We start from the raw sequence: 21728 nt of genomic DNA on the forward strand, positions 1-21728 counted from the left end.
AAAATCTCTTATCCCAGTGGTTTTACATGATCTATTCTACGACCATTTATAAGTAGGTAAATCGAGAAGTTACAATTGATCACTACGGAAGAGGACATTGTCTAAACTTCGCCAAAATTCGACCGTTCTAAATCACCACAACCTAGAATTAAGAGAAAGGACTCCTAATTTCTTGCAAAGGTGGATCATTTAGCTTTGATAGTTCACTTTATTGGATTCTTTTCCACAGTGAAAACACTCAACACAAAAGTAGCATATTTCTAGATCCCAGTCAAGAAATAGCATCATATGAGAACATCTCCACTCAGGTATACTTTTTTTTTTGTTCAGGATCATTTATGATGTGGCAGATTCTGAATGGTCCTATGTGGCCATAAAGGTCAAAAAGTTAGTCGACGTGGCAAAATGGAAAGTCAAACAAAAAGTCAATAATCAGTCTTGGAGGGACCAGTCCGACCTTAGTCGCCTCGGCTCTCTTGGCCTTCATTTCGGCCAGTCCGAGCTTAGTCGCCTTGGCTCTCTCGATCACCATCTCGGCTTGTCTGACTTTAGTCACCTCGGCCTCCCGGCCTTCATTTCGGCCAGTCCGACCTTAGTCGCCTCGGCTCTTTCGGCCAGTCTGACTTTATCCGCCTCGGCTCTTTCGGCCTTTATCTCAGCTAGTCCGACCTTAGTTGCCTCGGCTCTCTCTGCCACCATCTTGGCTCGTCCGACTTTAGTCACCTCGGCCCTCTCGGCCATCATCTCGGCCTGCCCAACCTCAGGCGTCCTGGTCCTCTCGGCCCGCCTAGGCCATCATCTCGGCCAGTCCAACCTCAAATCTTAGTCACTCGGTTATTATTTCGGCCATATCAACCTCAGCCTGCTCAGACAGACAATCCTTTCTTGCCTCATAAAGCGACAAAAGCTTCCAAGCGTGTGAATTCTGTCAAAGGACCGGGATGACAGACCAAGATGGTTCTTAGGTTGCCAGACTTGGTCCTCTAAATCCCCTCGTATCTGAGCCTAAAATCAAAAGGTGATAAATGATCAAGGCTGCCGAAGCCATAGGGCGGTTACAAGGTTAGCATGCTCTGTCCCCTAGATGCCACACTACATGCTCATTTGTCAGTAATACACAGGGCATATCTCCTCAAGCACAACAGAAGTCTGCTCCCATGCCAGCGTGGAGATTCCTTCCTATGAGTATATAACCTCTCGACTCGCAGGTATGAAGCTTTCTCTGGAATTCTCAGCAACTTCATACATACTTCTTCTTCTCCTTTACTGACTTGAGCGTCGGAGTGGTCTGCCGAGAATCCCCGACACCCTGCTAATCTGCTCGTTCAGCCTTCTTCTTCAGGTTCTTTCACCGACAAAGTCAATATCGATTGAGATGACATATCCTTGACTGGTGATTTGACCGTCCACGACATCCAACCAGAACAATTTAGAAGATTCATTTTGAATGATGAAATTCAGTGTTAACAAATCAATAAATGTTATGCTAAGCAACTGCACGGTGCTGAAGTTTCGTATTCCATGTCGATTTTTTTGCTTGAGGATTAGACTATAAACATACACAATTTGATGATGTTAAGATGCTTCTTCAATGGTTTAGTCTCGATCAACAAATTAACTTTTAGAATAATTAAAAACTTAATGATGTAGTGTCATTTTTTAAATATTATTTTATTAGATATCTAATACACTGATTAATCTTAGGATAGATGGTTCGAGTCTATATTTTGATCATCAAATAAATAGGAAAGTGAGGTGGATGGACAGTCCAACTCTACATTCTAACCATCAAATAAATTTAAAAAATAAAGATGATTCATGACATGACATATATTTACTATATGAATTTTAAACTCTAATTATTTGAGAAAAATATCATATCTTTTACTACCACATCATACCACTAAGAGTACCATCTTCTACATGGAGTTGTTTAATTTCTTCAGTTTTATTTAAGTTCCTTTTTTAAATCTATCTGCCTAGACAATTTCCATTTCCATATTGACTCATTTATTAGCACTCCACAATCTCATGACTTCAAACTAAATTTACATCCTCAAGCCAAATTTACATCATTGAAGTAATTTTGTTATCGAAACTAAGTCATTTATATGATTTTTATATCATAAATTATTAGAAAAATATAAAAAATATTTTTCAATTCTCTATTTTGACAGAAGTGAGGAACTGTTATTTTAACGTGAAAAAACACGATAACCATACAACAACATATTGCACAAAGAGGATTTTATTCAAGGAAATATAATTGATTATTACACTTGTTACCAATTATTTTCACGCATGTTTGTTTCTTAAAAACATTCAAATAAGAGGGGAAAAAATGAAAATGTACAATATAAAATTTTATTTCACTTTGCTATTATGATTTTGGAAAAAACTTATTAATCCACAGTTTTTAAAAATAATTAATGAATATGTGATCAATTGACCCTGTTGCACACCAACCGGACCTCTCCCGCCGTCCCGGGACGCGGGCGAAGTGCTCCCATCTTGACCATCGCCGCAGCGAAATCTCTGGCGAACGCCGCCCCGTCGACGCTGTACCTTCTCACCAGCGCGTCCTGCGACCCGCCGTTGAACAGCACCTGGTCCGACTGCAGAAGCCCCCTCTGCGCCACCAGTTCCCGGTAGTAGCCGTTGTCGAAGCGGTACGGCGTCTCGCCGTCGAGGGGCGCCAGCGCTCTGCTTCCGCCGCGCGGGCAGGTTCTCCTGCGGAGGGCGGCGAAGGTGGCGTTGATGTTGCGGTCGTTGTAGATGCGGTCGTCAAATTGGGAGCACTGCGCTTGGCCGATGGTGTGCGCCCCGGAGAGGGCCGTCATTTCGCGCGGGGTGAAGCCTTTGTCGCGAAACATAGAGATGAGGAGCGACAGGTCGGAGAAAGGCGCCGGGAGTTCGCGGTTGGCAGCTTCCTGGAATGCAGCCCGCGAGTCCCGGCGACCCAATTGTACGGTCCACGTCTGTCCGCCAAGCTGCATAGAAACCACAGCCGTCCGATCGATTAATTACGTATACACGTACCGTACGTACGTTCCCATACAAATCAGGGAATTTTAAATTACTCACCAAGGCAACGCCGTCGCGTGTGGCGAGCGCGAGGATGTCGGCGCAGGAGACGGTAGCCGGGCAGTTGGCCTCCACTCTGGCTTTGATGGCGTCGATGATCTCGTAGCCGCGGGCGGAATCCCTGTTGGGGTTCGCAAACTTCTCGCTGGCGAACGCCGCCGTGCCATCCAAAAGGATCGACGCATCGCACCCCTGTTAATCATTAATTGCTCGATCAATATAAACTAATCGATTAACTAGATATATATATATCATGGCGACTGATGGTACGTACGTTTACGAAGCAGTCGTGGAAGAAGAGGCGGAGAATGAAGGCAGCATTCCTAGGGTTCTGGCGCACGGCGTCGGCCATGGCGGAGCGCACCACCTGCTGCAAATTGGGGCACGTCGCGGAGTAGAATGTAGAAGACAACTGATGAGCCGAAACAAGCGCGGAGAAGAGGCAAAGAGCAAGTACTAATCTGGGAATCATCGACGCCATAGACGCCATATCGATCGCAAGCTGCTGCCAAATAATATAAATACTTAATGCTATAGCTGATTGATTAGCTAGCTAGTCTTGGAGAACGATTTAGATAGCTAGAGCTAATTGATTGTGTGTCTTGGAGAGAAGGCAAGTGAGGTATATATACATGTTTGTAGATAATTTAACTTTGAATGGATATAAAATAGTGGGTGGGACTTTGATTGTTTCAAACTGGGAAATAACATGGAAGTCTACGAGGACATGCACGCTGCCTATTCACGATTTGGACCTTTTCCCATCAATTATATATATATATATGATTTAATTGGTCGTCGCTTAAAACGTGTTCTTCAATGTCGTACTTTTGTGTACGTAATGAATATATTGAGCGCTGAATTTTGTTGATTTATCGCGGTTTTGTTAATTTTGTATTAGTTGATTCAAAGTGATTGGTCGTGAAGCCGAATCTGTAGAAAGTCAAAAGTGACCATAATGGACAAGGTCAACTATTCGCAATCATTGAAAGCCAAAATCATTTTAATTCAAATGGTACGTTTCGTACAACGATTGAGTTGATTAAAGGGTGTGGATAGGGGAGTGTATTACCTACCATGCTGCAGAATTCATAAAAGATCACCTATTTCTTATCACGATGAAAAATTCAAAAATACTCGGCGACACAGAATAAATGCCGACAAACTCATGGTCAATTGGTCGAACGGCACCGTCATCGAATAGTAAAAATCTAACGCCCAGGTTCGCTCCACGACAAATAGCGGTCCGGCCCAAAAACTTCTTCATGAGACATCTAAGAACTGCAACAGCATTAAATTCACGAGGTACGACGTACAATTTATGGCGATAGACTGCCACTAAACAAAACCACGCAACAACGCAACACTTGAACTTGAAACCTGATCAGACACATATACATATATTTACAAGCTAAGCAGATAATTAACTTTATTATTATTATTATTATTGACACATAGCAAGCTTAAACATTAATTAATTAAACCCTGGTCGTCCCCTTAACTTCTCCAGGTCCTCCTCCAACCCCGTAGTCGGGATCCCTGTACCCTGGTCCATACTTGCTGCTAAACATCCCCGCGTGAAGCAGCAGCACGTAGAGCAGCTGCGTGAACGCCAGGATTATGATGAACGCCTCCAGAGCTCTCAGCCTCCACCCTCGGTAACCTCCGACCGCTATCTCTTTGCACGCCAACCTGCTCCAATTAATCAGCACATCACATTCGTCCTCTTCGTAAAGAGGAAGACAAAAACACAGTATAGGCCAGCTTTACTGTACCCGAAGGCTAGGGCGGTGATCGCCCACGCTATGAGCGATGAAGCGGCCGCGGCCGCGAGGCTGTCGTTCCTCCACGACCGGATGTGGTTGGCTCCGGCGAGCTTAGAGGCTGCACCGACCACGCCTGCAAGAATGGCGAAGACAAGGAAGTAGAAGGTTGCGCCGTTGCCCGCCACACCTGATTCATGGAGTATGCACAGTATAGAGATCAACAATCGCGTGATCTACGCAAGTAATTCACGGAAATTGTAGAATAATACAGTTATACCAGGGTGGTGAGTCTGGCCGTTGATGAAGTGGTTGAGGTTCCAACTGGCGAGTCCGATGACTATAATGTACATAATGAAGTTGAGGAACAGCAGCGGAGCTGCTGCGTTCCTTCCCACTGCCTGCGCCATGATCTACAAAACAACTACGGGTTGAAATTAAATTAGAGCGACAGCTACAGAGCACAATGAACTTCTACTGGAGTGAGCAAAACCGGGCTTCTGTGACTTGCAAGGCAAGAGAGGCGGAGCAGTGGGGGATTAATAACGGCGAGATGGTGTCGGTGACAGAGGGAGGACGCGTGGGAGAAGAAGGGGCACGTGTCGAATGCAAATGCAAACGCAACGCTGGTTTCAACACCTCACCGCCTAGGCCCCGGTTCTGGATGTCTCTTGCAAAGCCATGGATTTGGTGCATGCGGTGCTTTTAAGATTAATGATAAAGTAGTGAAGTCGAGCAGGCAGAGATGTGTATAGGTGGCGTTGGATGGTTTGGGCTTAGAGGCGGACCTAGCTAGCTAGCGGCAATAGTTATCCGTTTAGGCGACAATTGTCAGATAGGTAATGAGCTCCCCGATTGTACAAATGACCGTGGGAGCTTTTAACAGAGGAAATTGACTGTACTAATTTCCAATCTTTGGAGCTTCTACAATGTCTTGCAAGCTAATCAGTTAAGAATGTATAAAGACCTAATCAGCTAAGAATCTACAGTTTGATGCACCGTCATCCAGTTAGAAGGCTTGGTTGCAATATAGGAGAGATTTGAAGTTCATTCTGACAGATTTTATAACAGTACTTGAATTCTCTTCGGGGGAAATTATACCATGCGTCATCCTCATAAAGATGATCTTCTCCTCTATGTACATTCCAAAACCAATGCTGAAAGAAGAAAAAAAAAAAGTTGACCCATCTCTCCATTGTATCCAACCACGCACAAGGAAGAGGAACCCTCCCCACAGTATGTATGCCCCTCAAAACCCCTTAAGCTTTTAGTATACCATTGAATTCCGCACCACCTCGCGAAGAAGAGAAAAGACTGACTAGTGGAAAACATCCAATCTCCAGGAAATGATTAACTTGATCGACTTGTCGATCACGAAGTAGCGAAAGACCTGGTAGGCTTGAGGGCGGTGCACAACCGCGAGGCGGGGAGCTCATTGTTTGCGAACGATGTAACATGTCCACCATTGATCGTGTCTGATATGAACGAACCAGGCTGACACTGTTTGTAGAGTCACCATGTGCAGTTGCTCTTTGCCACGATGGGAGCTCAGCCCCGAGAGCACATAAGCACGGCCCGATGCTTCATATTTCTGTCGGCTTGCCATCCTCTCTTGCATCTCCCGTAATTCGGCTTCCAGAGCCATGCACAGTGGATCCTTCAACTTTGCTGCCGGTGACTCGGATAGTGTTCTTTGACGCTCTTTAAGTATTGAAACTGCAGTAGGCAGGGCACCTTGCTCAGCAGCAGCCCTGGCATTTGGCATTGCCTCAGCAACCTGGATTCGATTCTTCACACGGTCAACCTCAATTGAGGGAGTTTGAGACCAGACTACTTTGGGCCTCCGAACTTTCACTTCTCGAGCCTCCAAACAAACAATGCCTTTTGAAATTGGATCGCTGTAGCTGCAGACTATCTTAAGGAGTACAGTATCCTCTCCGACGACCATGTATTGTGTATCGAGTTCCTTACATAGGCATCTAGGGTCATTAATGCGGACGATGATGTTGCTGGACTGGACACTAACGCGGTGGTCGGCATCGCCCTGATTGATGCTTATAGGAAACCCGGAATCAGGGGCGATGCTCGTAGAGTGTTTGATGGAATGCTCACGGATGCTGATCTTGTTATGTGGAATGCGACGCTAGGCGTATATGCGCAACAAAGAGTCACTGAATGGTCAGTCGAACTGTGCAATGAGATGGTGATTCTAGATTTCCAGTCTGATGTAGCAATGCTGGACGAGGCCAGGAGTTGGATTGATTGCATGAGCACTCGCTTTGGGGTTGTTCCAGGAGTTGAGCACTAGTCATGCTTACTTGGTGGCTAGACAAACTGGAATACAATGAGATGGACGAAAGACTTTGGGGCCACAGTGAGAGACTAGCGGTGGCATTTGGATTGGTAAATGGATCAGTTCCCAATGGGAAATCACTGAGAGTAGCGAAGAATTTGAGGGTATGTAGCGACTTCCATGAATATTTCAAGTATGCAAGCAGGGTGATTGAGAGGGAAATTGTGGTGAGAGATGCTAACAGATAACCATACTTTTCAGGATGGATGTTGCACTTGCAAGAATTACTGGTGAATTGACTTCATGATGTCACACTGAAATGTGATGCTAGCTAATTTGGTGATCGAAATATATCTTCGCTTCATCAGCAGCATCAGATACGGCTGCTATTCTCCTGAAAGTGAATTTCATTTTCACCACAAGCACCTCTACAGCATCAGCAGCATCGATCCACACTACATGCTTAGTAGCTAAATGTGATTTGTTGCCCTGCAGCTTTGCAGGGAAGCGTCACTTTGGGGCTCTACAACCGTTCTGACCTAAGTCAAGGGAGCAATTCTGAATAATGGGGGAAACAATTAAACGAAATATGAATATTTTGAGGAAGAATTAGTTGAGGCAAGAAATATACGTTTTCAATAGTTTTCAGAGATGCCAAAACTATATCGAACCTTTTCTTCAGCTGCATCTTTATAATTTGCATTCTGCACAATCCTTCATAGGTCATTTTCTTAATTTTTCATGGCAAAACCTTTTAGTGCGTTTTGACAACAGAACTAGAATCAATGTTTTGTACTATTGAATCTTACTCAAATTTATTAGAAGCATAATTGAACCATGCCTATAATCTTATAGTAAAATTTATACACAAAGAAAAAGATATCGTGAAGCAAATTGTGAAGGTGCCTGTATTCGAGTTTTGTTCAATGCGCCACGGCCGGTCTGCTTCCTTTTACAGGTCTTTCATTTTCAAAACCTAACCTACCACTCCGGCCACAAACTTGAAGTCAACCCTGCAGTTGACTATGAAGTCAACGCCGAGACCCGCGGTTCACTTCTATAATTGACACAGGACAGCACGCTAAAAACACGTAAGAAAGTGGCATTACAATTTAAGATTTGCACTTTAAATTATTTTGTATAGGTAACTTTGTCTCTTTGGTGGGTTGTTAATAGGAAAATTCTTTTTTTTTCCTAAATATTTAAACAATTTAATTGTCTCTTTCCTTGCTCTAGTTTGCTTTAGTTAGATTCCCCTGTCTTTTTGCTTGAAACGCGCATCCAAGTATTGTAATAGTTGCCAAACTCATTCTACTGTACTCATCATCCCTCTTTATAAGTGTCCTTGCATTCTAGCCAAAGCAGCAACAGCTGCTGCAGCAGTCCTCTGTGGCCTGTCCAGCCATGTTTTCTGTCCCCTGTCCGCCCTCCGGCGACCACCACCACCACTTCGCCCAGTTGCCCATGGTGGTCAATGGCGGCGCCGCTTGTGAAACTGATTACAACTACGCCGATAGATACTCCTGCGGCCAACCATACCACAAGCGGGCGGTGGAGACGATCGGAATGGAAGCGCCGCCTCCGCCTCCGCCGCTGCCGCGGTCGTCTTGCACGCTGCTCCAGCTCGGAGGGCTGGTCTACCGAGGTCGCATCGCGGGCGCCGTTGGGGATTTTGTGGGCCCGGCCATGACGGAGGATCATCGGAAGGCGGTGTCGCAGGTGATGATATACCATGGACGTTAAGGTCGTGCAAATTCAACATATTAATAATTTTGCAGTCACAAACTCAAGCTCACGTTGAAGTTAAAAAATTTAGAAAATTATTATAAAATTACCACAATCTAATTTAAAATTTAATTTTGAAGCCAAATCATGAGAAATTAAAAGCTTTTTGAGTTATTAAACTTCAACATGAATGTTCATACAAGTTTATAAGTTCGAAATTATCAAGAATCTTGAATTCATAGGGCACAATATGATTTATAAATCAGCTTACACCCTACAACTTGACATTTATTTGCACAAAATTAATAATCAGAAGCTGATCGATTTGCAAATGAGTTTGCATCGAAATTTTGAGCAACTATTAGCGTTTTCAGATTCCTAACTTTAACACGAGAGTAGTAATATAATTAAGTTTGTGACTTTAAAAGTGTTTAAACAAATATCTTTAATCAGCTTGTTAAAAGTTTAGCCTAAACTTATTAATTAGATACAGTAAGATTCTCCCCAACTCCCACTATCTACAATACTTTTGTGTTAGATAATTTTTTTCTTAGCATATAAAAATAAAACTAATTAATTGTTTCACAACACTTTGAGATAATTAAACTCTCATTGATTTACCTTGAAATTTAATTGAGGTAACCCTCTCCAAAGACAAAGTAGGTCTCCGACTGTCACCGGAGGAGAGGAGGGAGAAGATCCACAGATACATGAAGAAGAGAGACCATAGAAACTTCACCAAGAGAATCAAGGTAATTGAGCCAATCATGTATCTTATTTAAAACTTAATTTAAATAGAAAATAATTCATCCTATTGACTGACTTTGATGATCAGTATACTTGTAGAAAAACTCTAGCAGATAATCGACGGAGGGTCCGTGGGCGATTTGCTAAGAATGATGAGCGTGGTGAGGGAACAAAGGATGCGGCCATCGGCAACCATGACTTCCACAAAGTAAGCATGTGTTTGCTATCGTTGCTCAAGATTAATTTAACGAAAGATACAAGGAAATATATAGATTGTGTTAGTTTTTGTTATCACTACATAAATCACAATCAAATTAAGGACGATTGACTTAATTTTGTAGGTGGCGGCGAAGGAAGAAGAGATGCTCGACTGGGACATTCTTGAACACATAAGCGGTGACAACTCCTTTGAATGTAGTTGGGCTCTTGAATCATGGATGTGAGCATTGCATCAAAGGACCAAAGGCCTTGCTTGATCTCTTTTGCTGACAATGGCAATGTCGTTCACTTCTTAATAGAAGGGCATTTAATTTTACTCTTTAGATTGGCCTTTTATACTTATAAATCTCACCTTTCTAGCTGTTAGTTTAAAGTTCCTGACGATCGAGTTTGCAAGGAAAATTTGTGAACACTGAAAAATATTTTCTGGACTACTGCTGTGTGTGTGACTGTTTCTCGCTGCCAATCCATTAGTAATGATCAATCAACTACCAACCATAAGCATTGACACGAAGAGCCACAGGCAAATTAACGGAGACAGTTTAACTCCGAGCTAGATAAGTAAAGTATTGCCCCCAGGGCGGGGTGAGCCGGTTACGACATGGATGCTTGCAGCATGAGGTAGGCGGTTCGAAGGTCCATGGCAGCAAATGCGATAACATCAATATCTGTCCATGTTCAAATGTCTTCAACCACCATGTTGTAACCGGGCCCGCATTCACCATGTTGTAAATGGCAGCATAGACAAGTAAAGTATTGGGCCATGAGCGAGATGGCGGTCCACCGAATTGTTGCGTCCCCATGAATGCTTAGCTTTTGCACAGTCGGGAATCAGTAACTTTTTGGTTCTTATTTCCTATAAATATTCGATCCCTTCGTCTTCCTTTTCCAACACAGTAACAAGTGTTATTAGTCTTCTTCTGCACCAGCACATTGGTAATGGGGGCCTCGCGCTGCTGCTCTGCTTCAGTTCTGTAGCGGCCTCTGCCTTCGGGAGGCAGCTGGTCGGCAAGAAGCGCGGGGAGGAGGTATTGTGGCCTACCAAAGGCGGGGGCTTTATTAAAAGTGGAGTCGGCAAGGGCCTCGGCAGAGGGGGCGGTTTTGGTGGCGGATATGCCCTTGGAGGTGCCGCCGGTGGTGGACTTGGTGGAGGAGGAGGGCTTGGTGGTGGTTATGGCAAAGGAGGTGGACTTGGTGGCGGCATTGGAAAGGGTGGAGGGCTCGGCGGCTGCGGCGGCGGCGGCGGCGGCGGCGGCGGCGGCGGCGGTGGATGTGGCGGTGGCCTTAGAGGGGGTGGCGGTGGTGGGCTTGGTGGTGGGTTTGGAAAGGGAGGTGGACTTGGTGGCGGCATCGGAAAGGGTGGTGGGCTGGGCGGTGGCGCCTGTGTTGGGTTAGGAAGTGGCGGTGGTCTTGGAGGGGGCGCCGGTGGCGGATTTGGTGGAGGCGGAGGGTTTGGCGGTGGATACGGAAAGGGAGGTGGACTTGGTGAGAGCATTGGAAAAGGTGGTGGCCTTGGCGGTGGCGGCGGGCTTGGCGGTGGCATTGGGAAAGGCGGTGAGTTCGGTGGCGGTGCAGGTGGCGGCTTCGGCAAGGGTGAAGGCGGTGGACTTGGCGGTGGTTACGGCAAAGGAGGTGGACTTGGCGGCGGCATTGGAAAGGGAGGTGGATTTGGCGCCGGAGCCGGTGGTGGCTTTGGCAAGGGCGGTGGGCTCGGTGGCGTCATAGGGAAAGGAGGTGGGTTTGGTGGCGGCGGCGGCGGCGGAGGACTAGGAGGTGGCTTTGGAGGGGGCGCTGGAGGCGGTTTTGGCAACGGTGGGGTTGTCGGAGGCGGATCCGGAGGCGGCGGAGGCTTTGGAGGAGGAGGCGGTGGTGGGTTCGGTGGAGGAATTGGCAGTGGTCACTGAACGGAGTCTGATCATATATTAAGCACGCTGCACGAATGCCATGATTGTTACATACCCATGCAGCCTTATCATTACCAAATTTAGATTTTCCGTTCGATGCCAACTTTGACAATCGTCAGTGTTCCATTGAAGTAAGTCGTGTCTCCTTTTTATTAATAAATTTACACGAGGGAATTATAGAACACAAATTCATCGAAGACCATAAGATGTCTACAAACTATAATTCTTTATAACATAATATCATAGTTTTATTCACGCGTCACCAATCTGTGACATTGATTAAGCAGCCAAAAACTAAATTTACACGAGGGAATTACACGAGGGTTGTTTTTTTGTTTTGGAAAAGTACGTGATCGACTTAAGTTCAGTTTTGCATGTTGTGCACTCACCTTCGTGTAGCTCACTCTCCCTTCCTCCAACAACGTCGTAGTACAACTCGTTAAAGTTGGAATCCATGGAGCTTTCGCCAGCTATATGGAACGCACAATAAATCCATGGATGCCATAGCAAAATTCAAAGAAAAGGTTGATCATAGCTTGCCCTGTTTCTAATCAGCACTAGTGAAACTGGAAGCAGCAAAAAATTACAACATCAAAAGAAGCAAGCCTGAAAACTAATGGGAGGTGCCGCATGCTGCTTTCTCAATAAATAGCACTTGATTCTCAATAAACTAGGAAGTGTGTTGTTCTTCAAACCTAGGTCAAGGGGTGACCAGAACTTCCAAGATCTTGCAAATCATGAAGACTATAGCTCGTCGTGAGTCAAGGGTTGGCTTTTGTTCAAATCCTCAAGTTTTTGTTGCAGTTCCTACCACAATTTTCATTATTTGTACTGTAAGCTTTAAATTGATTTAAGCAAGTTTATATTTGTCCCAAGTAAAAATGAATTTTGGGCATTTTAATCCAAATAAATAATGTACCTTCAATTTTTCTTCTCGACACAAGATAGGAGTTGAGAGAATTGCAACGTACCTGAAAATAAGAAAGAAATGGAATATATCTCGCCAACAAATACTTTGTGATAAAATACCCTTAAGAAACAGCATACAAAACAGTTGTGAGATGAATGGCTTGAGATAGGAAGATACATACTCGCATCGGCTTGGTTCGTCAACATCTGCAAGTTCATATTTCAAGCCGCATCTGAGTCTTACCTGTTTGTCGTATAGATGTCAACATTGAGAAGCAACATTGCTGGAATCCACACGTGCCAATTTAATTATGAGCAGTACCTTTAAACTCCTATCAGGGCCATTCCAGCATCTGTCTCCATTTGAAAACTTCATCACACTGTAAGATTCCTCAAAATTTTCCCATCGCCTGATGAGGAAACACGCAATTCAGTTAATTGAATTTCAGCTTTTTGGTATTAAATCTATAAATAATGACAAGCTGTAAGTTTTTTTAACCGAACTTCACTCATTTCTTTCACTGTATATCAATTATGCAAGAACATCACATTTTCTATCCATGTCTTAACGAAAAACAGTATTCATACAAAAGGAAGTATTGTGCTTGAATAGACTGGAAAAGCGGTAACAACTCATCAACTCTTCCAAAGTTACTGTACTGCATTCAGTTTGTCAACATGCATTTCAGAACAATTGAAGAGACCTAATAATGTTATGCAGTTAAATAATTCCTTCAAATTTTAGCACGTTTTACAAGTGTTTGATGATAACTGATATCTAATCAGTAAACCAACTTTTTCCCACATCAATTGATCAACATTTAATAACTTTGAATTCATTGCAAAAAAGCATTATGAAAAACACCAGAAGACACTAGTTATGTCTCTCATCGTCTAGAAATCAAAGCCTCCTTGGCCTAGAAAAACAATAATAACTTACAAGCAAGGTGAACCAGAAATTACCCTAATTGTGTAGTGCTATGCCCTTCAACTTGGGAAGCTTTTCTAAATGGACAGACCTTATAGACATACCTGACAAAAAATAAAAAAAGGCAAAAGCCAAAATTAAAGATATGGAGTGCACATCTTAGACAAACAAAAAACGGACACATGAAAAGTGTGCACTGCATACTTGTTCTGCTTGTTCTCAAAGCACTGATCATAAAACGAATAAAACTCTTTCTCTTTCCCTGGCAAAAGTAGTTAAGCTGAGCATTATAATCAAATGGTAGGAATAACAAGATTGTGCAAATAAAAGTCAACAAAATGTAACTAACATGAACGGTAGAGCACAATTTACCATCATACTACAAAAAAGAATCCGATGGCATCTTGGATAGATAACAAATGAGGTGGAGTAACTTAATTATATATTATGAATATTATCCTATAAATTATTTGGCCTACAACAATGGATGACTGCCCAGACAACCTGTGAGACACCTAGCAAAGCCACAATGACATAGAAATTAATTAAAAAATAAAATCAAAGAAAGAGACCAGTTGCACTTACAAGAATAAATACGTCTCATAAATCAGAAATAAGCACAATAGGCAAATTAATCAATGTGCAAAGCCATGAAAAAGAAGCTTAAGAAGAAATGTCAAATAGACGAAGCATTCTGCTCTATGATTAGAACCTGAGACTAACAACAGTTAAAAACAAGGGAAACTAAATCTTTTTATTTGACAAGAATACAAACACCAACACGTAGCAGAAAATGATTCTCATCAGCAAACTATGCTGGTTGTCTTCATACTCACCAAAATCATGCTTTAGCTTCTCGGATAAACTGGAAATCCTTGATTGTAACTTGGATAGTTTTAAGCTGGCATCATCGTACTCCTTATTCACTCGAGAAGACTCTACAAATGTGGGGAAATAATAATAATAATCATAAGGAACTGCAAATTCTCATGCTTCATGGACCATCGGTGAGGAATGAGAAACATGCCGGCTTACCTGATACATCTATAGGAGTCCTGAAAAAGTTGAATGCTCGAATAACATTTTGAACAGTATGCTGTATCTTATCCAGCCATGATAGGCTACCAGGAGTTGTATCTGCATGCATCAGAAACAAATACTCAAAGTAACATTTTCATGTAACAAAATTCTTAAAGAATCAGGCACTGTATGGTCGAAACTAAATCATCAAACTGCACTAAACCTGGAGACTCAGATGTAAAATCTTTGTCAGAGTAACTGGAATCATCATATTCAACTTGATCTTTGCCATATGGCTCATTTGCATCATCTTGAAAATCATTGTCATCATCCTCATCGTCATACTGATGTCTATCATCATCAATGTCAGAGTGATAACTGTCATAGTTTTCTTCTTCCCCACTCTCGGCCAAATCATGATTTTCTTTCTCGTCCTCACTTTTATCATTGTGTTCTTTTGTCTGTTTGTCAGAGAATTCACCAGTCCATCTAGAGGCTACAAGACGACCCAATTTTTCTCTTGATAAGCCCTCAGTGGTCTCAGGACTTTGCACCTGTAAGAATCCACCATGAGAAATGAAAGATAACTTCGATCCACAGATCTAGGAATTTAATTGCTCAATAAGAAAGGATTCTCTTCATTGTAGCAAGTGTTGGAATATTATCATGATAGCTTATATAGTACGGCTGACATTTTTTCATCTTTCTAGTATAGAAGAATTCATGTAGTCTATAAGAAAACAGAGAAAAAGGATACCCACAGAAGTAAGTACACAAACCCTACCTTTAAATTAACTACTAACCTTGTCACATCAATACAATTCTGATATGACAGATATAGTAGCATAAAAGCAACTGAAAATGAAATTTTTTCATAGAAGTACAGTAAAATATATCTCTTTCTAGAAATCTGCATCAACAGTAATCATCCTTCAACAATATTGTCCTCATCAGTGTATCTCTCATACTTAAGTTTCTAGTTTTGGATCAACCAAGAAATAACTGCTAGCATCTTTGATGGTTCTAACTTTCAATTTTGCATCAACATTTGCAGCTGCAGCTGCATATTTGGTTTTAACTTAAGTTCCATGAAATATAGTTATATATATATATATTCCCATTCATCCGATAAAGTTTTTTTTTTAACTTAAGTACCCTGATACATAATTCAGTTAATCATAAAAATTTAGATGCTCACGCATCCTTAGATAAGTTTTCAAATAGCATTCAGGTGATGTACCCAAAAATTACTAATGGCACTGTTGTAGGCAAATTTTTATTTTGAAGTTTAAGGTTTCATGATTTTGTTTATACATGAGTAGAAGATTGGAATAGTAACATTATCAAATATACCCATAAGAAAAAAAATCAAACTTCAAAGTTCAGAGTCATAATAAATGAACACTTCATTATCTCAAATTTTGAACCTCACCGAAGAGATGCAATCACTAAACCAGTATTCAATAAAACAGAAGCAAAGGATTCAGGATCTGCCATTACCTGGTCTGCAGCATTATCTGGATGGACCTCTTTGGTTCCAGTTTCCTCATTAGAACCAGCTTTAACTGTGGCAATATCTCTGTCTTCTAGGACATGCTAGTAAAAGAAACCAAGACATAAAGTTATCACCAAACAAACAAAAAACAAACACAAATTTTCAAATACAATGATCTCCTTACAAGAGATGATCTTTTACCTGATTTGTTGCATGATCTGAAGGTACCTCATGGCTTTTATGATCAGAACCATGATTATATGTAATGGAATCACCATGATCATCTCTGACATACTTAAATAGAATGAAATATAAATTTATAAGAAAGAAAAGAGTACCAATTTCAGCATCCTCAATATAGCAAGTACCTGATCTGCTGTGCTTTCAGGAGGAATCTCATTCCCAGACTTGTACTCGTTTTCCACTTGAACTGCAGGTTCATGCTGTACTTCTGTCTTGTCCTGATATAAGCATTAAAAACAGTGTCATTAAGACTGCTTCTGGTTAATCCTAGAACAAAGATAGATATTACTAGTATAATAGCACAAAGATCTTCTGGTTTCCACATATTTTCCGAACGGTGAGACAAGAATCCAGTTCCAAGTATTTCCTAAGAAACAAAAATGTGACGGAGACAGCTAAGCATAGATGTTCCCAAGTCAATACCTGGATATTTTTGTATATTTTGACATCCACTTTAGATTCTACAGTATTAAATTTGTTTGAAATAGCACATGGTCTGTTAAATTAGAAAAATAAATTATGATCGAGTTTGTAAATAACTATATGATGAAGTTTAGAGAAGAAACAAATATCTAATAGCTATACCTATGTGATAAAGCTTCTTGGTATATATTGTTTTTGAGATAAATCAACAGGAGTGCAAATAAAATAAAATCAAATTTTGAATTGCACAGAGAAACTTCAAAACAAAAGAATTTATGTTAAACAAAACTAAAATTGAATATAGAAAATGTAGTTTCAATAATAACTGAGATTACAAAGGGCATATACAGGCAATATGCAGTTGAGTCGCTACATAATGCATATCCAGGTGTAAATGATATCCATCTTTTCAAGAAATAGCATTAGAGATAATTAATGGTATCAACAGTCCGTGCTTAGCCTTGGCCTGACCGGCATAGGCCAGCTAGGTTTGCAAATTTTCAGATTGATCTTGGCACAACACAACCCCAACTTGTATGTGGTTAAGATGGGCACAACACGACACAGACACCTCCAACTATAATGGTGATAGTGTATAACATTATCGGTTTGCATATACTAATCTGCTATATCATACATTAAATTAATCAACCAAAGCAATCGATATAAACAAAATTTACATGCATCACCTAATAATTAAATAAATCATTTTAACCAATCCATAATCATAATGTTGTATATGTCTAACAAAACCATATAACAAAAAACAAGTAACATAAACAATGGATGTTAACTAACTGCACAAAAAACCATATGATCCCTATGTGTCCATAAGCAAATATTATATGGTTCCTTGCTAAGCAATTTAAGTATTCATCAAGAAAGAGATATAGACAAAGGATATTATTAGTAGGATAAAAAGTAAAGGTTATAATAGAATCTTGCTTTGGGAGTATTGTGCAATCATCATATGGTCAATTAACTAAAAAAGTTTATAAGATTATGGTACAATCAATCATATTTTATAGATAAACAGTTGGGTAGTTAGAATATAACATATAAAAATATTAGTGCAACATAGATGAGGATGGTAAGATGAAGGCATTGGGTTCGCTAGAAAAGATAACATTAAATATATTTCCATTTGAGAGTAATTAGATGTAGCTCCACTAGCAGATAAAATGGAAGGAAATACATTAGGATGATAGTTGACATGTTCAAAGACGACAATCAGACTCCATAGTTTAATGAAATAGATTAGAGTTGAATGTGTGAGGTTGTACATGTGAGGGGAAGGGGGAGACAAAATAAAACTCAATTAAACATAATTAAAATTGATTTAAAATGTTTGAATACGAATAGTGTTGTAAAGTTCAATAGCTAACCCCCAAATAGTAGGGGCTTATGGCTTGCTGTCATAACATTTGTTCCAAAATTGTTTCTTTTGCCAAACAAATAGTCAAAATAAGTTAGATCATTCAGAATCTTTTCAGCCACATATTCAGTTATATGTCTTCCTGAATAGAGTTATAGACATAGAATACATGGATTGTCTTTCCTTAATCAGTCGAATAACTTCCTTACAAGGTTTTAGAAATCAACTTACTTGCTGTCCATTAACCAAACAAATATCTAGAATTAGCACAAATAAGAACTTCACCGAATTTTTTCAAAACATGAAACAAGTAACTCAGTCACAAAACTGCACATTTATATTGCGAATTTACATGATTACTCCAATGTCAGTTTTAGGTAGTTAATGATTTTGTCACTTCAAAACTCACGTGAGCTTATAATGCATTAGAATAGGATATCCTTAACTGCTCTCCATGTGATATTTTAATGCACAACTCAGGTATGATAAAAAGTTATGTAACAAAGTATACTAGTTCACTGACCTGACTAGTCTTTTCCAGCTTGCCCTGAGGCCTCTCAGTCAGATCCTGTGGATATTCATCTGATAATTTCTTCTGCTCATTTGACTTTGTTTCAGCAACTCTCTGTGCCTCTTCCTTCTCCTTTTTCAAACGTTCTTCTTCCTCTGCTTTCTTTATCCTTTCTTTATGCTCTGTGTAGCAGGTTAGAAATAAGAGGACAAGGAATATTGAATTATGCCATCATAAGATTTCAATTCCTATGTTCCATTTGAATCAATCAAACATGGAGGGTAGTCTACATGTTTTTTTATGAGACATGTGAATCTTCATTTATGAGAATCAAAACTAATAGCCAAATGAACTTCAGTGCAGTTGGAAAGAATATTGCACCTCTCAGTTTCTCAACTAGTCCTTTAAGTATCTTCTCTTCATTTTTCAGTTTTGGTAGCTCCGCCTCCTCTTTCACAAACGCTTGTTTTGCCTTTTCAACTTCTTGTTTTCGGATAACTAAACCATCCTGATGCTTTTCTATCTTCTTCTTCAATCTCTCTCGTGCTGCTTTCCCAGCTTCCCAACATGTATTTGAGCAGTTTACATTGCCATTGTATTCATCACTTCCATCACAGCAATCTACATGTAACATTATGAACAAAAAAAAGAGGAATGGTTCCAGGTTCTGTTGATCTAAAGAATTGAGAATTCTTACTCCATATATGATTGCAAGAATAATGAAGTACATAGAAACAAAAAGGAACGCCACTAGAACCTAACTCGAACATAAGCTATATGAGCAATGCAACAAGGCAATTGTTGAATAAAGTTACTGGTATATATTAAGGCTTACAAAAAGGCATTTAGAAATATCGAAGTCAAATTTCACTTGCTCTCATTTCATCTTGTTCTAATTCCTTTAAGAAAAGAATGATTCAACTTTTGCATCAGCCTATCATAGAAGAAATAGTTACTATTTCTTTGAAATTAATAGTTTTAGTAGGTCAATTAAACATAGTTGACAAAATGATGGGTTGATGAACCAATAAAATGATCAAGTGACTGAATATTATAGCCTACAAATATGTAGTACCTGGCCACAAACAATTGTATCTATACCAACTTTACAAGTAGCATGACTAAATTTGATGTTTTGTCTTTAAAAATATATGCGCGTGCAGAGAAACTTCTGGTCCAGTTAAACAGTCATTGAAGCGACAAATTAGCTTTAAAATAAAAAAATAAAATAAAGATCGATTTTTACCACAAAGACCATCATTCACCCGGGAAGAGAAAATCATCTGCGGAATGTGACCCGAGTTCCGGCAGTAGAATTTGCCTTCTGGACAGGCTGATGTCCCTGCAAAACTCCAGCGGCAACTAAGAAATTTCAAAAACCAATTGACTAACATTGAGGTAAAGAAAAAAAAAAACAGCTACTTTTGCTGTCTTCCTGGCAACATCCTACCATGTTCACGAAACCGACAGAAAAGGGGCAACTTTTTGCAACAATAACCTCAGCAAGCAAAAGAAACACAGTCAAAACGCAAAGTCCCTTGTAGAAACACTCACCCGGCTCGTCAGTCCCATCAAGGCAGTCGCAGAACTCATCATTCAGCTGCTGCTTGGTAAACTTCTTGGACCCATCCTTGCATTTGATCACGTCCGACTTATAGTAACCCTCATCTACGAATCGAAGAAAAATCAAAATAACCCCGAAAACAACTGATTAAAACGCAGATCAAGTGAAAGATTAAAAACAAAAAAAAAAAAAACAATGCGACGGGAAGGAAGACCTTGGGGAGCGATTCCCAGAAACTCGCGGGCCGGGAGAGAAGCGAATCCAGCGATCCACAACGCGAAAAGACAAGTGATCGTAAGAGAAAACTTGATTCGACGGGTTCCCATCGATCTCTCGGCGAGAAAGCTTCACCTCTTTGCCGTAGGAATCCCCCGAGATCGGACTCATGCGACGAATGAAAACGAGATGCCCCTGGTTAGAAAGGACTCGCCCGACCCGCTGCCAATTACGTGCCTAATCGGGTTTATTGGAGAGTTTAATTTTCACAGCATTAGTTAAAGCAAATTAGATACAAGGCCTAACTTGTGGGCCTACGGCCTACTAGTTGGTGAAGCCCATAAGGCCCATTCCACCACAAAGGAGATGCAAGATGCTCATCAACAAGCATTTCCTTGTCCACATCAACAAGTGAAAATGATAATATATATATATATATATATAATATTCCTTTTTCAACAAAAAAAAAAACTTTATTGATTCCTGTCACTATTTATTTATTTTATCAGGAAGGTGGTTGGAGATATGCCACTGAGTGCCACGGAGAATCATAGAACACTTGAAACATTTTTGATGTTCCAAATTCAAATGTACTCCAAACAATATATTCTTGGATGATCATAAAGTAATAATCTAATGATGATGCATTATATTTTATGCCCAACCTTGTCCTCATTCCTCATTCCAAGGGAATAACATCCACTCCTTGCGTAAAAAAAGTTTCAGATATGATCAGGGCAAAGTGTTGCTCTATTTAAAGATTAAGTTTTAATCTTATTATCAGTTAATTAAGTATGTTTCTGAAAAGCAAAGACCACTATTAGTAAAAGAAAACAAGATGGATTAACAGTCAATCACTAAACTACACGCTAATATAACCATTGTCTTCAATTCTTTTCCTGACAAGAAAATTGGCACTGATAATCTCGACTTAATTCCATCCCTCTTCTTTATTTGGCCCCAAGAACAGGCACCACAGTCATGACAGACAAAGTATATATGCTCATTGCACTTGTATTTGCACCTAATTCAAAGCACAGGAACAAGAAAGCATGACCTATATGAAGAGACATACATGGATTCTGGCATATATTTCAAATTCACGAGTGAGTTCTTAGCAGGATGATGAAGTGGTCCAAGAACTCCAAATGAAATAAACAATGCTGAAATTTAAGATTGAGAAGAAAAGAAAACAGTGGTAAAGTTTCAAGATTCCTTCTCTTTTTTCATCGAAGGGATAACTGAATAAGTACCAAACTTAGCGGAGGAGACAAAATGGAATATAATGCTTATTCCTTATTCCATTCCT

At 40.6% G+C, this 21728-nt stretch overlaps 5 protein-coding genes across 5 annotated transcripts; 2 read left to right on the forward strand and 3 right to left on the reverse strand.

Moving 5' to 3' along the window:
• Positions 1-2441: 2441 nt before the first annotated feature.
• LOC141833865 (peroxidase P7-like) lies at positions 2442-3574 on the reverse strand. The gene is made up of 3 exons (XM_074721380.1): positions 3359-3574; positions 3085-3276; positions 2442-2990 (listed from the first exon to the last, which is right to left on the reverse strand). Exons 1-3 carry the CDS (start codon positions 3572-3574, stop codon positions 2442-2444), a joined length of 957 nt encoding a protein of 318 aa, XP_074577481.1.
• An 880-nt stretch (positions 3575-4454) lies between these two features.
• On the reverse strand, positions 4455-5346 carry LOC141811876 (membrane protein PM19L). Its single transcript, XM_074699953.1, has 3 exons — positions 5128-5346; positions 4860-5037; positions 4455-4776 (listed from the first exon to the last, which is right to left on the reverse strand). Exons 1-3 carry the CDS (start codon positions 5255-5257, stop codon positions 4563-4565), a joined length of 522 nt encoding a protein of 173 aa, XP_074556054.1. The 5' UTR covers positions 5258-5346; the 3' UTR covers positions 4455-4562.
• A 3198-nt stretch (positions 5347-8544) lies between these two features.
• Positions 8545-10055, forward strand: LOC141813490 (uncharacterized). The gene is made up of 4 exons (XM_074701484.1): positions 8545-8859; positions 9504-9617; positions 9701-9820; positions 9954-10055. The coding sequence occupies exons 1-4, from the start codon at positions 8545-8547 to the stop codon at positions 10053-10055; spliced, it is 651 nt and encodes a 216-aa protein (XP_074557585.1).
• Positions 10056-10603: 548 nt separating this feature from the next.
• On the forward strand, positions 10604-11735 carry LOC141823622 (uncharacterized). Its single transcript, XM_074710914.1, has 2 exons — positions 10604-10609; positions 10761-11735. Exons 1-2 carry the CDS (start codon positions 10604-10606, stop codon positions 11733-11735), a joined length of 981 nt encoding a protein of 326 aa, XP_074567015.1.
• A 484-nt stretch (positions 11736-12219) lies between these two features.
• Positions 12220-20628, reverse strand: LOC141833529 (glucosidase 2 subunit beta-like). Its single transcript, XM_074721007.1, has 17 exons — positions 20418-20628; positions 20194-20307; positions 19886-19981; positions 19021-19260; positions 18652-18821; positions 16456-16548; positions 16289-16381; positions 16093-16188; positions 14816-15146; positions 14608-14709; positions 14409-14510; positions 13777-13834; positions 13608-13676; positions 12967-13054; positions 12827-12888; positions 12655-12706; positions 12220-12542 (listed from the first exon to the last, which is right to left on the reverse strand). Exons 1-17 carry the CDS (start codon positions 20527-20529, stop codon positions 12480-12482), a joined length of 1941 nt encoding a protein of 646 aa, XP_074577108.1. The 5' UTR covers positions 20530-20628; the 3' UTR covers positions 12220-12479.
• Between the last annotated feature and the right edge of the window lie 1100 nt (positions 20629-21728).

The sequence above is a fragment of the Curcuma longa genome, chromosome 1 (assembly GCF_044706935.1).
Source record: "Curcuma longa cultivar G26 ecotype Majalengka, Jawa Barat chromosome 1, ITB_CL_G26_1.1, whole genome shotgun sequence".
Classification (NCBI taxonomy): Eukaryota; Viridiplantae; Streptophyta; class Magnoliopsida; order Zingiberales; family Zingiberaceae; genus Curcuma; species Curcuma longa.

Excerpts from the sequence above, each read along its gene's own strand:
- LOC141811876 (XM_074699953.1), bottom strand. The coding sequence starts at position 5,257 with ATGGCGCAGGCAGTGGGAAGGAACGCAGCAGCTCCGCTGCTGTTCCTC. Across the intron at positions 5,038-5,127 it reads CGGCCAGACTCACCACCCTG|GTGTGGCGGGCAACGGCGCA; the intron begins GTATAACTGTAT and ends TCCATGAATCAG. Across the intron at positions 4,777-4,859 it reads ATCACCGCCCTAGCCTTCGG|GTTGGCGTGCAAAGAGATAG; the intron begins GTACAGTAAAGC and ends TAATTGGAGCAG.
- LOC141833529 (XM_074721007.1), bottom strand. The coding sequence starts at position 20,529 with ATGGGAACCCGTCGAATCAAGTTTTCTCTTACGATCACTTGTCTTTTC. Across the intron at positions 19,261-19,885 it reads GGTGAATGATGGTCTTTGTG|ATTGCTGTGATGGAAGTGAT; the intron begins GTAAAAATCGAT and ends TGTTACATGTAG. Across the intron at positions 16,189-16,288 it reads CAGATCATGCAACAAATCAG|CATGTCCTAGAAGACAGAGA; the intron begins GTAAAAGATCAT and ends TTCTTTTACTAG.
- LOC141813490 (XM_074701484.1), top strand. The coding sequence starts at position 8,545 with ATGTTTTCTGTCCCCTGTCCGCCCTCCGGCGACCACCACCACCACTTC. Across the intron at positions 8,860-9,503 it reads ATCGGAAGGCGGTGTCGCAG|GTAACCCTCTCCAAAGACAA; the intron begins GTGATGATATAC and ends AATTTAATTGAG. Across the intron at positions 9,821-9,953 it reads GCAACCATGACTTCCACAAA|GTGGCGGCGAAGGAAGAAGA; the intron begins GTAAGCATGTGT and ends TTAATTTTGTAG.
- LOC141833865 (XM_074721380.1), bottom strand. The coding sequence starts at position 3,574 with ATGGCGTCTATGGCGTCGATGATTCCCAGATTAGTACTTGCTCTTTGC. Across the intron at positions 3,277-3,358 it reads TCCACGACTGCTTCGTAAAC|GGGTGCGATGCGTCGATCCT; the intron begins GTACGTACCATC and ends AATGATTAACAG. Across the intron at positions 2,991-3,084 it reads CACGCGACGGCGTTGCCTTG|CTTGGCGGACAGACGTGGAC; the intron begins GTGAGTAATTTA and ends GTTTCTATGCAG.